Raw genomic sequence first — 14,650 nt, 5'->3', positions numbered from 1 at the left:
ATATATATTTTCATCTTTCTTTTCCTTCTTCGATTTCACATTACATCAGTAGTAGTTGGATCGAAAATATACAACAATTGGGAGGCCTTTTTATGTCAATGGCCTATTTCAACCAAAATATATATGTATATATATGTACATATATTATATAGACTAACACTTTTAAAAAATTGGGGGCCTTCCAAATTTGGTAGCCTAAAGCAAAAGCTTTAATGCCTTCACGTTTCAGTCGGCCTTGTCTGTAACAATGCCCTTCACACAATGTAATAGTTTAATATCATATATTTGGGTAATGATTGAAGCCGCCCCTAGAGGTTTGGATCATGACTGACCAGTAATCATGAGATTAACTACGGCCTCAGACAGAAAATCAAAACATAATTAAATATACGGGCCCTGAAACGGAAGCAAGACAGAATAATGTTGTCCATTGAGCTGTGCTTATTTGACATGAGTAGAGATATACAAAACACTTCTTCACATACTTAACATATTTACAAACATTCATCTGAATAAGCATAACCCAAGATCATACATATAACTTAACAAGACTTAAATAAAGTCAAACTTAGTAAAGCTTGGCCAAAACAAAAGCTAAGTCTCAACGCATAGGCACATCTCGGGGTGACTTCACCAAAAGGGTTGACTCCACACAATCTCTAATGCGGGACCTCCTGATGCTCACCTGCATATATATATATATATATAAGAATGAGTTGAAAGCCCTAATGGGTAATCTCAATGTAAAGAGATTAAATGAATGAGTTCCATAATTTTAGAAATACAGAGACATTAACATAATCAAAGCATTTTCAAATACATAATAATAACAAATAAAGTCTATCAAACCTTTCATGGTATCACACATAATATAGTACATTTCCGAAGCTTTATAAACACATGACGGATACCATACAGAACATTCACAACGGAACAAAGCATTCAGAACACCCTCACTGGATGGTTTCATTCAGAACGCTCACATTAGATGACATTATACGGAACGCCCACATTGGATGAGCTCATACGGAACGCTTACATTAGACGACGTCATAAGGAATGTCCACATTGGACGAGCTCATACGGAACGTTTATCACATGTAGATATCATACAGAACGTCTATAACGGGTCAATAATATGCAAAACGTCCATAAAGGTACAGAGGCATACAGAACGATTATACACAATCGAAACCATACAGAACAATCATCAAAGATCAACATTATACAAAACGCTTGTAACGAATCAATGACATATTCAGAACGTCAATCATCAAAGATCAACATTATACAAAACGTTTGTAACGAATCAATGACATATTCAGAACGTCCAAAACGAGTCGAAGGTAGAATGGAAGTTTCGGAGATCAAAGTACATTTTCAAAAGCATTATCACATTAGTTGATTAAAAGGATACTCATTCATTCTTAGCAAAATCTCATTTACAAAAAACTTATCATGTCGTACCCATTTCGAAATTTCATATCATAACTTAGCGTTTCAAAAGTATTTATTCGGAAAACTAATCATATTAGAACATTTTGTAAGCAAAGTATGTCACAAATCATCGTATACCGTAGCCATTTTCAAGGTCATTTATACAAAAACATCTTTACAAAGTTTGATGTTCCACTTTGGCATTTCAACCTACGCATTAGATATAACCACACATATGGAATCACATTGTTCAATCGAATAACTCTTTCTTCTCTTTTCTAATTCAATTACACAAGTTGGTTTCTTACCTATTAATTCTCAATGAGTCATAATTCATGCCTAGAAATGGCCAAAAAGAGATGGGATTGAAGATATGAACATAGAACAACTTGCCAAAATATGCTAAAATAGAAGTTTTCGCTCGAGCGCACCCAGTCAAAGAGGTCTACAAAACTACTGGATAGGTGTGATGTACGCTCGAGCCAACACTTTGTCGCCCAAGCGTCTGGAAAACATACAGTGAGTTCGCTCGAGCCACCAATTGGTCGCTCAAGCGGTCTGTAAAGACTGCAAAAGTACTGGGAGCTCACAATGTTCACTCGAGTTATCACATGGTCGCTTGAGCAGTTTGTAAAAATTCTGGATCTCAAAATTGAAAAATTGAGCTTTAAAACACCATTTCAAAACTTAGGGTCATGCATAGCTTGCTTAAAAACATGAAAATACTTTATAAAACTCAAATACATATCCCCTTTAAAAATCATTTGCTCAAAACTTCTTAAATTCACAAAATTGAACTCAAACTCCATGCATGCAAGATTTTGCAACTCCTTTCTCTTATTCTTCAGAACATGCAATGATGTTTACAAGTTCATGAATTTATGAAACAATAAACAAGATATAACTCACATGCATGCATTAATTTCAAAACTCAAACCAAAAATGATGAAACCAAAGAGTATCTTCCATGAACATGCATGCAACCCATTTTTCCATTTTCTTACTCAAAACCCATCTTCTTTACAAATTCCATGAAATTGACTCTACAATTCTCTTAATACACGATGCATGGAGGATTTCCTACAAAAATTAAGCTTATAACTCTTACCTAGAGCTTTTATCTTCAAGATTTTGGGATGATTTCCCCTTAGCTACTTCATTTTTTCTTTAATTCAACACAAACACAAATTTCTCTCTCTAGATGCTGAACTCTCTCTCTCTCTCTCTCTGTCTCTCTCTCCAGAACCTCTCCAGAACCTCTACAGCAGATGAACTCAAAAGAAATAAACCAATTCTTCACTTAAGGCTCGTATATATAAGTGTTGATTAGCTTATACCACTAATTAAACATTAGACTAATTAATCAAGGTTCAATACTAATTAAACAAAACTTAATTTAATCATGACAGATTTTACTAAACTAAATCAAATTTTATTCCCAAAAAGTTCTAGATACTCCAATTAACTTATTAACCTTGTCAATTTTGGTTTCTGAATTCATTTAGGCCTTCAATTTCAAATTCTGAACAAAAATTATACCATATAGTTTTCAAATCAAACAGAGATACACTAATTAATCACAAAGCACATATCACGACTTTAAATTCACACACAATTAAATAAATGCAATTATAATATCCATGTTGGAGTTGTCACAGATATACAATTAAATTTGTATTTAAAAACAAAATAAAAAACAACACAAAAATTGTATAGAATAATGTGTCATATTTATATCTATTTATTGAAAGTTAAAATGTTCATAACCGTAGTTCATAACTGCTAGAATGATATTGTCATCCAGATCAAAAAAACAGAAAGACGTTGTCATATTATTCTTGTCTTAAATTTCCTATGAAAATTACGTATTAATATATCATTTGGGTAAACTACCAATAGATCTAGTTGGACTTAATTCCTATCAAATCTTATTAAAAATAAATCTTAGTAAAATCGTCACTAAAAATAATTTTTGGACGATTTTTTGCATATCGCTAAAAATTGATAATTAGTGATTTTTTTGTCATAATTTTTATAAATTATCGCTAAAACTTACAGTTAGTAACATTTTTTGTGACAAATTTTTCAAAGTGTCGCTAAAAGTTGAAAATTAGTGACTTTTTGTGACAATTTTTTTAAACTGTTGCTAAAACTTATAATTAGTGACATTTTTTATTACAAAATTTTCAAATTTTCGCTAAAAATTAATAATTGGTGACTTTTTTAATAATATTTGATGAAAAATATCATTAAATATCATAAAATCTATTGGATAATAACTATCGATTAAGATCTACACGTAAATCTTCCCTATCGTTTTACTTTGTTTTTTATTTTCTAATGGAGGAGTGATGTGTCCCAACGTTCCATGGAAAATGTTTCTTAAAAAAATGACCCAAAATAAATAAATAAATAACGGAGAGGAGAGAAAAATAAATTAAAAATGGTGATTAGGATGCAGGTGTGAAATTTATCCTTTTTTCTGGAGAAAAAAGTAGCCAGAAATTTTATTAAAAAGTTACTCAAATGTGAAAAGACTGAGATTTAAATGATGTATTGATGTTTCTAGATAAATTTTTGCTATTTTTGGGAAGATCTACTCTTATCAAAATACTGTTCTGGCAAACTACATTAAATACAGATCAAATGGGCTTTTGTACCATTTTTAAAGTAGCTTAATGCAAATTATGGTGCCATTAACCTTATTATTAATCTTAATTCTATCATTAATTTATCTTTAAGTTAAATGTTGCGATTTTGCGCATGTTTCCTTGTGCTCTGTGATGATGTTTTTGCTCTCTTATGGAGGCATTAACCTACGGACTTTCGGCGTTTCATTTCGACTTTAATTAATTGTTTTATTTGTACATTAATAGCACGATAAAAAAATAAAAAATAACACATACATAAAATGAATATAACTAATATAAGAATTCTTAAATAAATATATGATAAGATTGAAAAAATTATAAACGAATGTATTTGTGAAATTCTAAAATATCACCCATTAAAAATAATTTGAGAAAGCATAAAGTTGAGATAATTTGATTATATATAATAAAAACTTGTAGATGCAACTATAATGAAGAATACTGATATGCCGTTAATGAAACTAAATAGATGTATGATAAAATTAGAAAAGCCAATTAAAATGAAAATAATATCATCAATTGAAGACAAATTGAGAAAAATAGGTTAAGTGATTTGATCGTGTATGATAAAAATTTGTAGATACAACTACAAGCAATAACAGAGACACAGAATTTAAAACACAAACAATTGTTTGATAAATTTCTTCGTAGGTCTCAAAACCATCAAGCAAGAGTGGTTATATATGATCAATTTAATTGCATATGAACCAGTAAGGATTTTTCTAAAAGCAAAGAAAGAACTAGGAAAATAAAGGCAGAGGGAAGAGAGAGAAATTAAGAAATAATATATATATATATATATGAAGAAAAAAAAGAGAGAGAGAGAGAGAAGAGAAAAACCTTGATCCAGCACAACCACATTTTCTATAGCTTTTGTGCACCACAAAGGCTCTTGAGTCACCGTCGGAGTGCCTACCTTGATCCACTCTTTTTTTTCTTTTTCTTTTTGTTTTTTTTACAGCCTTTTTCATCATGCTAGCCATTGTTGACAGCTATGTTTCATCATTCCCTGCATCCCCACTTCAATCTTTTATAAACAAAATCCCAAATTCCACTTCAAATAGTACAAGTTAGAAAAGTCTGGTTTCAACTTTAGGATTTTTATTAATGTTCAAGTGTGTGTTTATAGAAAAACTTGAAAGTAAATCTTGCGAAACAATTCAATAAGAGAAATGTTAAGGATCATGAAAATGATCATGAAAATTTGGGACCCTTAGATTATTTTGATTAGTGTGTGGTGTTTTATTGTAAGTGTAATCTAAAGGTCACAAATCTTTCATGATCATTTTCATGAAAGACTTTTCATGATACCTAGCATTGCTGATTCAATAATTACCATATTTAGGTCGACAATGGCGGATTCAAAAATTGTACAATCAAGAGGATAAGATAAAATTATTAGATTTTCAAAAGGATATATTTGCCATGATCCCCTCCCTATCGCCCCATCTATATTGGGATTGATTTTTGAATTTATTCATAACCTTTTTATGATGGAAAACTTCCTCAAGGTAAAAAAATTTAATAAATTCCAAGTTTTTTAAGTCACTTATAAATTTCAAGTGTAGATTAAACTTGAATGACATTTCAAAATTCATTTGATATCATATCACATTGATGAGATGTAAAAAGAATCACACAATTACTATTCCTTAAAGAAAACAGGCATGTGCAAATGAATTATTTTGTCTGCCCAATAACTTGATTATGGTGTGTAATCCCCAAAATGTTCAACAGGGCTTTTTAACAGCTCATTGCGCGGATGATGTTGGTGGTGGTGGTGGTGGGTCAGCCACTGCGCGTCTTGTAGCCCAAATCACAAACTCAATGGCACCAAACATGGCTAAACTAAACTATAAATGCTTTTAACTTTTAGTTAAAATTATAAAATAAGTTTAATATTTGACTATAATAAAATAAATTCTAAATTTATAAATTTTAAATTTTAAATTTTTGATCTATTTTTAATCTAAATTATCTTTCTATTTCCGTTAAGTAAAATTGAAAGAAAAAAATGTATTTTAATCATTAAACTCAACGAATAAGGATATTTTAGATATTTTATATGCACCTATAGTAATGACTAAAATATCATTTTTTTTTCATAAATTCTACTGAATGAAAATAGACTGATGGTTTATATTAAAAAAAATCAAACTTTTAAATTGACAAAATCAAAATTTTAAAATTTATTTTGTTACAAAAATCAAAATTTGGGTTTTTTTATTTATTTATAATTTCCCATAATAATATAATCATAACAATAAGTTTAAGTTGAAGTGCACATATACCAAATACCAAAAAAAAAATAGTGTTTGGTTCCAATTTTTTAAATTTAATTTTTTTTAAATTGAGTTTTTTATTTTTCATATTTTTTTGGTTTTTAATTAATTTTTTTAATATTTGAAGTAAAATTTTTACTTTTTAGATGCACCTAACTTAGATATATTTAAAAAATAAAATATTTATAAAAATATATTTAAAAAAATAATAAATACATAAAAATACGAAAATATACTGAATTTTCACATTTCTTTTATATTTTCGGTATTTATTGAATTTGTTAAAGTTTTTTTCACAAATATTATATTTTTAAATTGTATTTATATTAAGTGTATGTAAAAAGTTTTTAAAAAAAATGCTTAAAATATTTTAAAAAATACGAAAAATTTTAAAAAAAACAAACTCAATTTTTAAAAAATTGAAACCAAATGATGCGGCACTCTAAGTTAAGTGCATCTAAAATGTAAAAATTGGACTCACTTTTTAGACACAATGATGTGATACTCACTTTTTAGACACAATGATGTGATACTCTATCTCTGTTAACACTTTTTCTTATGTATTCTCTAATTATCAATTAATTATTTCTTTTATAAATTATTAATCTAGAAAATAGAATTATATATTAATTTTTTGATACATAATAGAATGTGTTTCATGACGGATGGAATCCACATAACGTAGGGTTCACATTTGGGACTACTTTTTTGTGAGATATCTATATCTCATTGTTTAATATTGCTGTAACCATGATAATGTTTCAATTAAATCATACATCTACGTGGAGGGTTTTTTGGTTAGGTTAGTAACTATTATGATCCATTACTTTCGGATAACAACTTTGCATGGACAAGTTCACGGGCTCACTTGCAATTTGTTTTTGATTATTTTATGAGATAAAAAAATTATGCTTGACATGATTTAGGAGTTGTTTCAAATATTCTAAATAAGTGTACTTTTTAACTTTTTATGAAATATGAGTTAGGTTTAAAATGATGTGGTAGAAAGGTGATGTGACTTAAATAAGATGATGTGACTTAAATAGAATGGTAATTTTTTGATTTTTTTAAGGGATGCCAGACCTAGCCTTATAAATTCTTTTGTAATTAAATAGATGATTGAGAAAGAATAAAGTACTATTTGGCATCCCTATATTAGTACATTTTTTTTATCTTTTTTGAATCACATCACATTTATATTTTTCAATTGTGCTACGTAGCCCGAATGTTAAGGGGCTCGACTGCCTCGAATTTTCAAACAACGTCGTTTGATTTTTTTTTTTTTTTTCCCTTTTCTTCTTCCTTCACTCTCTTCTTCCTTCCCCCTCTCTGCCTTGCTGCTCTGGAAATTCAAACCCATCGCAAACTCAACAACTCAAAATCTCACATGAAGATCAAAACTCAGCAAACAAACTCAAAAAAATTATGGATTTTTTCACCAAATCTAAGAAATAGAGAAGAACAGATCATCAAAAAAATTTATGGGTTTTTTCACCAAATCTAAGAAATAAAGAAGAACAGATCACCAATACTCAAGAACAGATCCCCAATTTGCAAAGAAATAGAGAAGAACATATCACCAAATCTGTTCTTCTCAAAAACTCAAAAAAATCTCACAAATCACCAAATCTACACAAATCAAAAAAATCAAAATCAAAATAAAAAAAAAAAAAAAAATGAGGAGAAGAGAGAAGAACAGAGAAAGAATGAGAGGAGGAAGAAACCGCCTCCGTCGACCATCGCCATTGCTCTGTGTGTATACACAGATCTGTGTATACACACGCACAACCCGTCGTCCCGTCGTCGCCGTTGCTCTTCTCTCTTCCTCCCTCTTCTCTCTCTCCTCCTTTCTTCTTTCTCCTTTCTCCTTTCTCTCTTTTCTCTTCTCCCTGTTCAAGGAGAGGGAAAAAAATTTTGAAAACGACATCGTTTTCAATTTCGGGCCAATCGAGCCTTGGAATTTTCGAGCCCTCAAGCTTTATTCTATACTTTTTTACACATTTTTTCATAAAAAAATCAAAAGCATACTTATTTAAATCATTTCAAACACCCTTTAAATGATTGATTAATATGTAAAATATAATATTTTACTTTATTAATTATTTTTAATTTTAAATTTTTTTATCTTTATTAACTATTTCACACTACAAGGATAAAAAGTAAAACTGTATCACTATCCTTCTGTCATTATTTTGTGTTCCTTTGCAAATAGGTCAAATTTGGTATGGGATAACTACTTTACAGAGTGATTATCAGTCACTGCTGTGATTTCTTGTCGTACCTCACTCAAAATGGAGTCTACTTTAAAGATATTGAATATTATTTATACCCAAAAAAAATAATAAAACTGAATAATATTATATAAATATATTGTTCATGCAAAATAATGTGGTCTTCATTTTAAATTAAAATATTCATCATTATAGCTCATATTATTGAAAATGTCACTACTACATTATTAGGATAGATTTCTATATTGATTCTATTATATAAAATGTATAACTCATCTAGTATATACATTATCATGCTTTTTATTTTTTTCATAAAAACGTTCAACATTCAGTAACTATGACATCTAATAATAGTTAACTCATTTTTTTCACTCATCAAACTATCCAAAATAATTTAATATAAAATTATAAACGCGCCTCAACTAATACAATTTATATTTGCTAATAATTTTTCAAATAAATTTTATTAAATCAATATTTTTCAACATAGTGATCATGCCAGATAATTGTTATAATATTGTAATTTGTAGAGAAGGTGAATAAGTGGAGTATTGTATTAGGTGATTGATAAATATAAAATGTGTAATAAATAATAGTTGATTCAGAATACAGACGCGCAATACTTCAAAAATATTTTATAACTTCTCGATCACACTTCCGCTCCTAACGCTACTGATTTGTTATTTTATTGCCGTCAATGTGAAAGTTTGATAGACTCAAGTTCTTCTATAGCAGTTAAGAGCATCTTCAACGGTGAACCAAAATTTTTACCAAATTTGAGTAAAAAAAAGTCAATTTTCTCAATCTGATACCATTTGCTCCAACCGTGCATCAAAAGGGAAGTAGTCGACCGGTTGGTTGACCGACCGGTTGACCGGTAAGGCAAAAAATATTTTTTTTTTTTTTTTTTTTTTTTTTTTTTGCCTTTTTGAACCTTTTTGACCGGTTTAAACCTACCTATTTGAAAGGGAACCGATCAACCGGTTGGTCAACCGGCCGGACAACCGATTGATTGATCGGTTGGCCCACCTTAACGGTAACGCACAGTGAACTGGTGAAATCTGGAACATGTTCTCACTTTGATGAATTTTTTGTTCCATTCTCATTTTGTTATCAATTTGGTGAAACCATTGGAGCTCCAAAAAGTGACTTTTTCACCAAATTTCAAATCTAATGGAAAGTTTAGTTTACCGTTGGAGATGGTCTAAAGTTGGACCATTGTTATTTGCCATATAACGGTTAGTATTTATTTTTTATTTTTTTTCAATCTTTAAGTAAGTGAATTTTTAACATAATTTTCATATTACTAAACATAAAGGCATGGATCCCGTGTGCATTTCTTATTGTTAAGGTATGAACTTCTTATTATCTTTATGTCTAAGGGCTCGTTTAGGAATAGGTTAATTTAGTAATTTTTTGACTATTTGGTTAAAATATGAATTAAAAAAAATTAATATGTTTGGAATAATTTTTTGACTTTTTACGAAAAGATGTGCAAAAAGTAGAAAAAAAGAGAATTTTTAACTTTTTAGTATGAATTGTTGACTTTTTGACTTTTTAACTAAACCGGCCTGTTGCCAAACGGGGCTTAATAATAAATAAATAAAAACTAATAAGAAATTTATTTGTACACAACAGTTACAGACATGGGCAGAAAAGGGAGTCTAGGAGCACTAATTCTTAGTGATATATATCATCCCGTTTCGATAATTTAACAATTATTTTCTAAGGTTATTATTTATAAAAAAAATTAAATTGATTCAATAATTATAATATTTTTATTTTATTATATTTGTTTATAAAAAAATAAAAGACAAGTGTGTTTTTAAAAATAAATCTCCATTTGTTTTAGGCAAAAAATGATAAAATAAAAAGTCTACAATTGTTGGTTCGACCTAAATTTTTTGCATAAATGATATATATAAGAAAAGTCTTACCAATTCAACGATTTAAATTATTAAAATAGTGAGCCCAACAAATTGAAATTAAGAGGAAACTAATCCAAAAATAATACTCATATATGGTAATAATATTACAGAAACTCAAGTATGTATTCTTAACACAAGTACAATACAACATTGTTTTTGGAGTACAACTCTGCTTCTTTCTGCCACACCCACCCAGTATCTGTTGTTTTAAAAGCTTCATAAAACACTCTTCTTCTTCTTCTTGTTCGTCTTCTTCGTCTTCTTCTTCTTCTTCTTCTCTCTCTCTCTCTCTCTCTCTGTAAAGAACAAGAAACCCTAGCAACATCTATGGCTGCCAACAAGTTTGCAACCATGTTGCACAGAAACACCCACAAAATCACTGTAATCCTAGTCTATGCAGTCCTTGAGTGGATTCTCATCTTCCTCCTCCTCTTGAACTCACTCTTTTCTTTTCTGATTTCAAAGTTTGCTCACTACTTTGGACTCAAACCACCCTGCCTTTGGTGTTCAAGAGTTGATCACATGTTGGACCCAAACACTAGTAAAAGAAATTCCTACAGAGATCTTGTCTGTGAAGCACATGCCACTGAGATTTCCAAGTTGGGTTACTGTCCCAATCACAAGAAACTGGCTGATCATCCCCAAAACCTGTGCAAGGATTGCTTATCCACGCACCCAAAACAAGCCGAGAATTCCATTGAAATCTCAAGAAGGATTGGCTTCTTCACATGGGTTAGTGAGAACAGACTTGAAAATGGTGACAAGATCAATTCCAAATGTTCATGCTGTGATCAGAGCTTGAGCAATGGCAAACGAGTCTACCCTTCTTTCTTGCTGTTTAAGCCCTCTTGGGGTACTTTGAAAGCTCAAGCAATGGATGATGGCAATAATGAAATTGAGTTTTCAGATACAAGTAATTCTGATTGTTTTGCAGATCACAACGTCAAAGATCGTGACATCAAACTAAAGAAAGAAGAAGATAAAGAAGATGAACATCTGATACTTTCTGATGTTGATAGTTTCATTTCTAGTGGAAATGGAGATATGAATGCAGGTCCTGAAAATGGAGAGATCAGTCAAATTTGCTGCAGAGAAGATGAATCATTTATTCTCATGAATCTGTCTCCGCGGATTAGTACTTACGATGATGAAGATATTGATCGATTACTACCTATTGCATTGATCGATTCTTCGACTATTGAAAGCCAAATATCAAGTGTGGGGGAGGAAGATCCACTGGCAAAGCATGACCATCTAAATGGAACTTCGGATTCTGAACCAGAGATCAATAAACAAGTCAAATCAGTGAGTGAGGTTGAAGAGAAGACTAGCTATGGAGTGACAGAAAAATTGGAGATTGGTGAGCTTGTGAACTCTTCAATTCCAATGGATGAACAAGGCATACAAGATTTAGTTGCCGGGACATGTCATCAACTTGCAGTTAGTGAAGCAGCTCAAACCCCGTGCTCTGATGACAACAATGTCGAAGCACCAGCCATTAAAGAAACAGGTAAATATATACAAATCCATTTTTTTCCATCCCAAATGCATAGTTCTCTTCATTGTGTCAGCTAAATCTACAATTGATTGATTAATGAACAAATTAAAGGTGAAGAAGATGAGGAAGATGAAGATTGTGGATTGTTGGGTGATGAAAACAAATGCATAAATAATAACATTGATCAAGGCAGGACTCAGCATACTTCTATCTTTTTTCTCTAATAAAGTACTAACTTGATATATATCATGTAATGCAAGAGAGACTTCTGATGATTAATGTTTGATATTGCAAGGTTCAAAGCAAATCCAGAGCGCTACCTCACAAGAAACAACAATTTTGACTTGTAAAGATTGTGAAGGGATAAACTCACATTTATCGGCAAATTCAGAGCTCAGGAAGGTTGAGGAAGAGAAGTTTTACATGGATGATCTTCGCAACCTGCATAAGAAACTACAACTATTTGAGAAAAGAGAATCCGGAACAGAGGAGTGTTGTGATGGGAGTGTTATTAGTGAAATGGAAGGCGGTGATGGAGCCATGACCACTGAAAACCTTAAATCGGCACTAAAAGCTGAACGTAAGGCTCTAAGTGCTTTATACGCAGAACTAGAAGAAGAGAGGAGTGCCGCTGCAATAGCTGCCAATCAGACAATGGCTATGATAACAAGGCTTCAAGAAGAGAAGTCGGCAATGCAAATGGAAGCACTGCAATATCAGAGAATGATGGAAGAACAATCCGAGTATGACCAAGAGGCATTGCAGCTTCTAAATGAGATCATGATAAAGAGAGAGAAGGAGAAGCAAGAGCTCGAGAAGGAGCTAGAAATGTATCGTAAGAAGGTGTTTGATTATGAAGCGAAAGAGAAGATGACGATGATGATGAGAAGAAAAGATGGGAGTGTTAGAAGTAGAAACTCTTCTGCTTGTGGCAATGCTGATGAAACTGATGAGCTGTCTATTGATCTTAATCGTGAAGGAAGGGATGAAGATAGTAGTAGCTTTTATGAGCATCAAGAAGGGAGTAACATTAGTACTCCTATTGGCGCAGATTTAAATTTGGAGGAATTGGGGGTAGATCCTGTGAAACATTTGAGCACGCTTGATGAATCATTGGCAGAATTTGAGGAAGAGAGACTGTCGATTCTAGAGGAACTCAAGGAATTGGAGGAGAAGCTTTTCACATTGGCTGATGGTGAGGAACAGTCGTTTGGGGATGTAAAAAAATCAATTGGGCATTTTGCAGACTATGATGGTAAAGATGATGACCACTATGATTTTAGCAGTCCAAAAGAAAATGGGGTTTCACATGGGTTTTCGGGGAATTCAAATGGAGAACATTCTCCAGAGAGTGATATAACGCATTCCAAGGCAAAGACACTCCTTCCTCTTTTTGATGAAGAAGGGGAGTTGAATGAAGACTGGATCGAATCTGGTTCCAAATTTGATTCGGTGAACAAGAAACTTGCTATCGAAGAGGATGTAGATCATGTCTATGAAAGGCTACAAGCACTTGAAACCGACAGGGAGTTCCTAAAGCATTGCATAAGCTCCTTAAAGAAAGGAGATAAAGGAATGGATCTTCTTCAAGAAATTTTACAACATCTTCGTGATTTGAGGACTGTGGAGCTACGCGCAAGAAACATATGTGACAGTCCTTTATTGTGATCTTGGCTACAAATGGGAAGATGAGAGGTGAAATGATCATACTTTTCATATTCTTTGCACTATGATTGAAATTTTTGATTGTATTATTGTTACTTTCACCAATGCATTTGTGTTTGATAAATGCAGATTGACGGAGGACATTCCTCGTATCATCTGTATTACGAGGTAGACTTCATAATCGAAACCTGAAACAATTTTGGGCCTTCAATTAATCCTAGTTTTTGAAGGTTTCCTTCAATATTACTTCATTTCCATAGAAAGGTGAAGAGGTGAAGTGTGTCAGTTTGTATGTTGGCCTACGCAAGTTGCAAAACTTTCTTTGTTTTCCTTTGTGGGGGACGACAAGCAAAGATGGCTAACTGTCTGCACCGATGTATTTAATTAGCGAGGGACAAGGTTGTTTTGATTTGTAAAACATGCATACATTGTATCTAAATGAATGGGGTTTTGTCACTGATGGAGCTGATAGTAGCAGTGAGTTTGTTATATGCATATCATGAAAGGTAAGACTAGTTTTCATATTACATTTTGCCTCGAGCAATGTAGTTGCCAATTTTCCATCTCTGAAAGTGAAAAACATTAATATTTTTAACCCGCAATTTTTGTTCTTTTAAACCTTTTGTGAATGAGTTTTGATCCAAAGAGGCAAATATGAGATGCTCATAGTTGAAGCAAATGCTTAAAAAGCATATTACATAAATGTGACTTACTAAATTCCATTAGGTGTTCATCTAAGCTAATTGGAGTCAATAAACACTGTCGTTTTTCACTCGTGGACATAAGCTTTAAGCCAGACCACATAAATGTGTGCTCCTGTGTTTGCCCTGTTTTACCTTGAGTTCTAGTTCCCTCCTAAACTATAAGAATCACTCTAGTGACAACAAAAGGTTGTAAAATAAGGAAGGAAAAAGGAACAATAAAAATGAAATAAATGATCATACCACTAAAATATGCA

At 31.6% G+C, this 14,650-nt stretch overlaps 1 protein-coding gene and 1 long non-coding RNA gene across 3 annotated transcripts; one reads left to right on the top strand and one right to left on the bottom strand.

Moving 5' to 3' along the window:
* Positions 1–404: 404 nt before the first annotated feature.
* Positions 405–5,184, bottom strand: LOC145798816 (uncharacterized). Its single transcript, XR_014340495.1, has 2 exons — positions 4,929–5,184; positions 405–685 (listed from the first exon to the last, which is right to left on the bottom strand). It is a non-coding gene; the product is annotated as an uncharacterized LOC145798816 (long non-coding RNA).
* A 5,471-nt stretch (positions 5,185–10,655) lies between these two features.
* Positions 10,656–14,148, top strand: LOC114259436 (caldesmon-like protein (Protein of unknown function, DUF593)). Of its 2 annotated transcripts, XM_028199454.2 has the most exons (4): positions 10,656–12,039; positions 12,139–12,216; positions 12,323–13,722; positions 13,822–14,148. In XM_028199454.2, the coding sequence occupies exons 1-3, from the start codon at positions 10,857–10,859 to the stop codon at positions 13,693–13,695; spliced, it is 2,634 nt and encodes an 877-aa protein (XP_028055255.2). In that variant the 5' UTR covers positions 10,656–10,856; the 3' UTR covers positions 13,696–13,722; positions 13,822–14,148. The 2 variants fall into 2 exon arrangements, with proteins under 2 accessions (XP_028055255.2, XP_082743970.1); XM_082887844.1 differs by lacking the exon at positions 12,139–12,216.
* The last annotated feature ends 502 nt before the right edge of the window (positions 14,149–14,650 follow it).

Source organism: Camellia sinensis, chromosome 1 (assembly GCF_055761805.1).
Source record: "Camellia sinensis isolate YWXY chromosome 1, ASM5576180v1, whole genome shotgun sequence".
NCBI classification, from domain to species: Eukaryota; Viridiplantae; Streptophyta; class Magnoliopsida; order Ericales; family Theaceae; genus Camellia; species Camellia sinensis.
This window is presented reverse-complemented; position numbering and strand designations above follow the sequence as displayed.

Bases quoted from the DNA above. Each gene is read 5' to 3' on its own strand.
- LOC114259436 (XM_028199454.2), top strand. From the start codon at position 10,857: ATGGCTGCCAACAAGTTTGCAACCATGTTGCACAGAAACACCCACAAA. The intron at 12,040-12,138 runs GTAAATATATAC...AACAAATTAAAG, and splicing joins ACCAGCCATTAAAGAAACAG to GTGAAGAAGATGAGGAAGAT. The intron at 12,217-12,322 runs GCAGGACTCAGC...TGATATTGCAAG, and splicing joins AAATAATAACATTGATCAAG to GTTCAAAGCAAATCCAGAGC.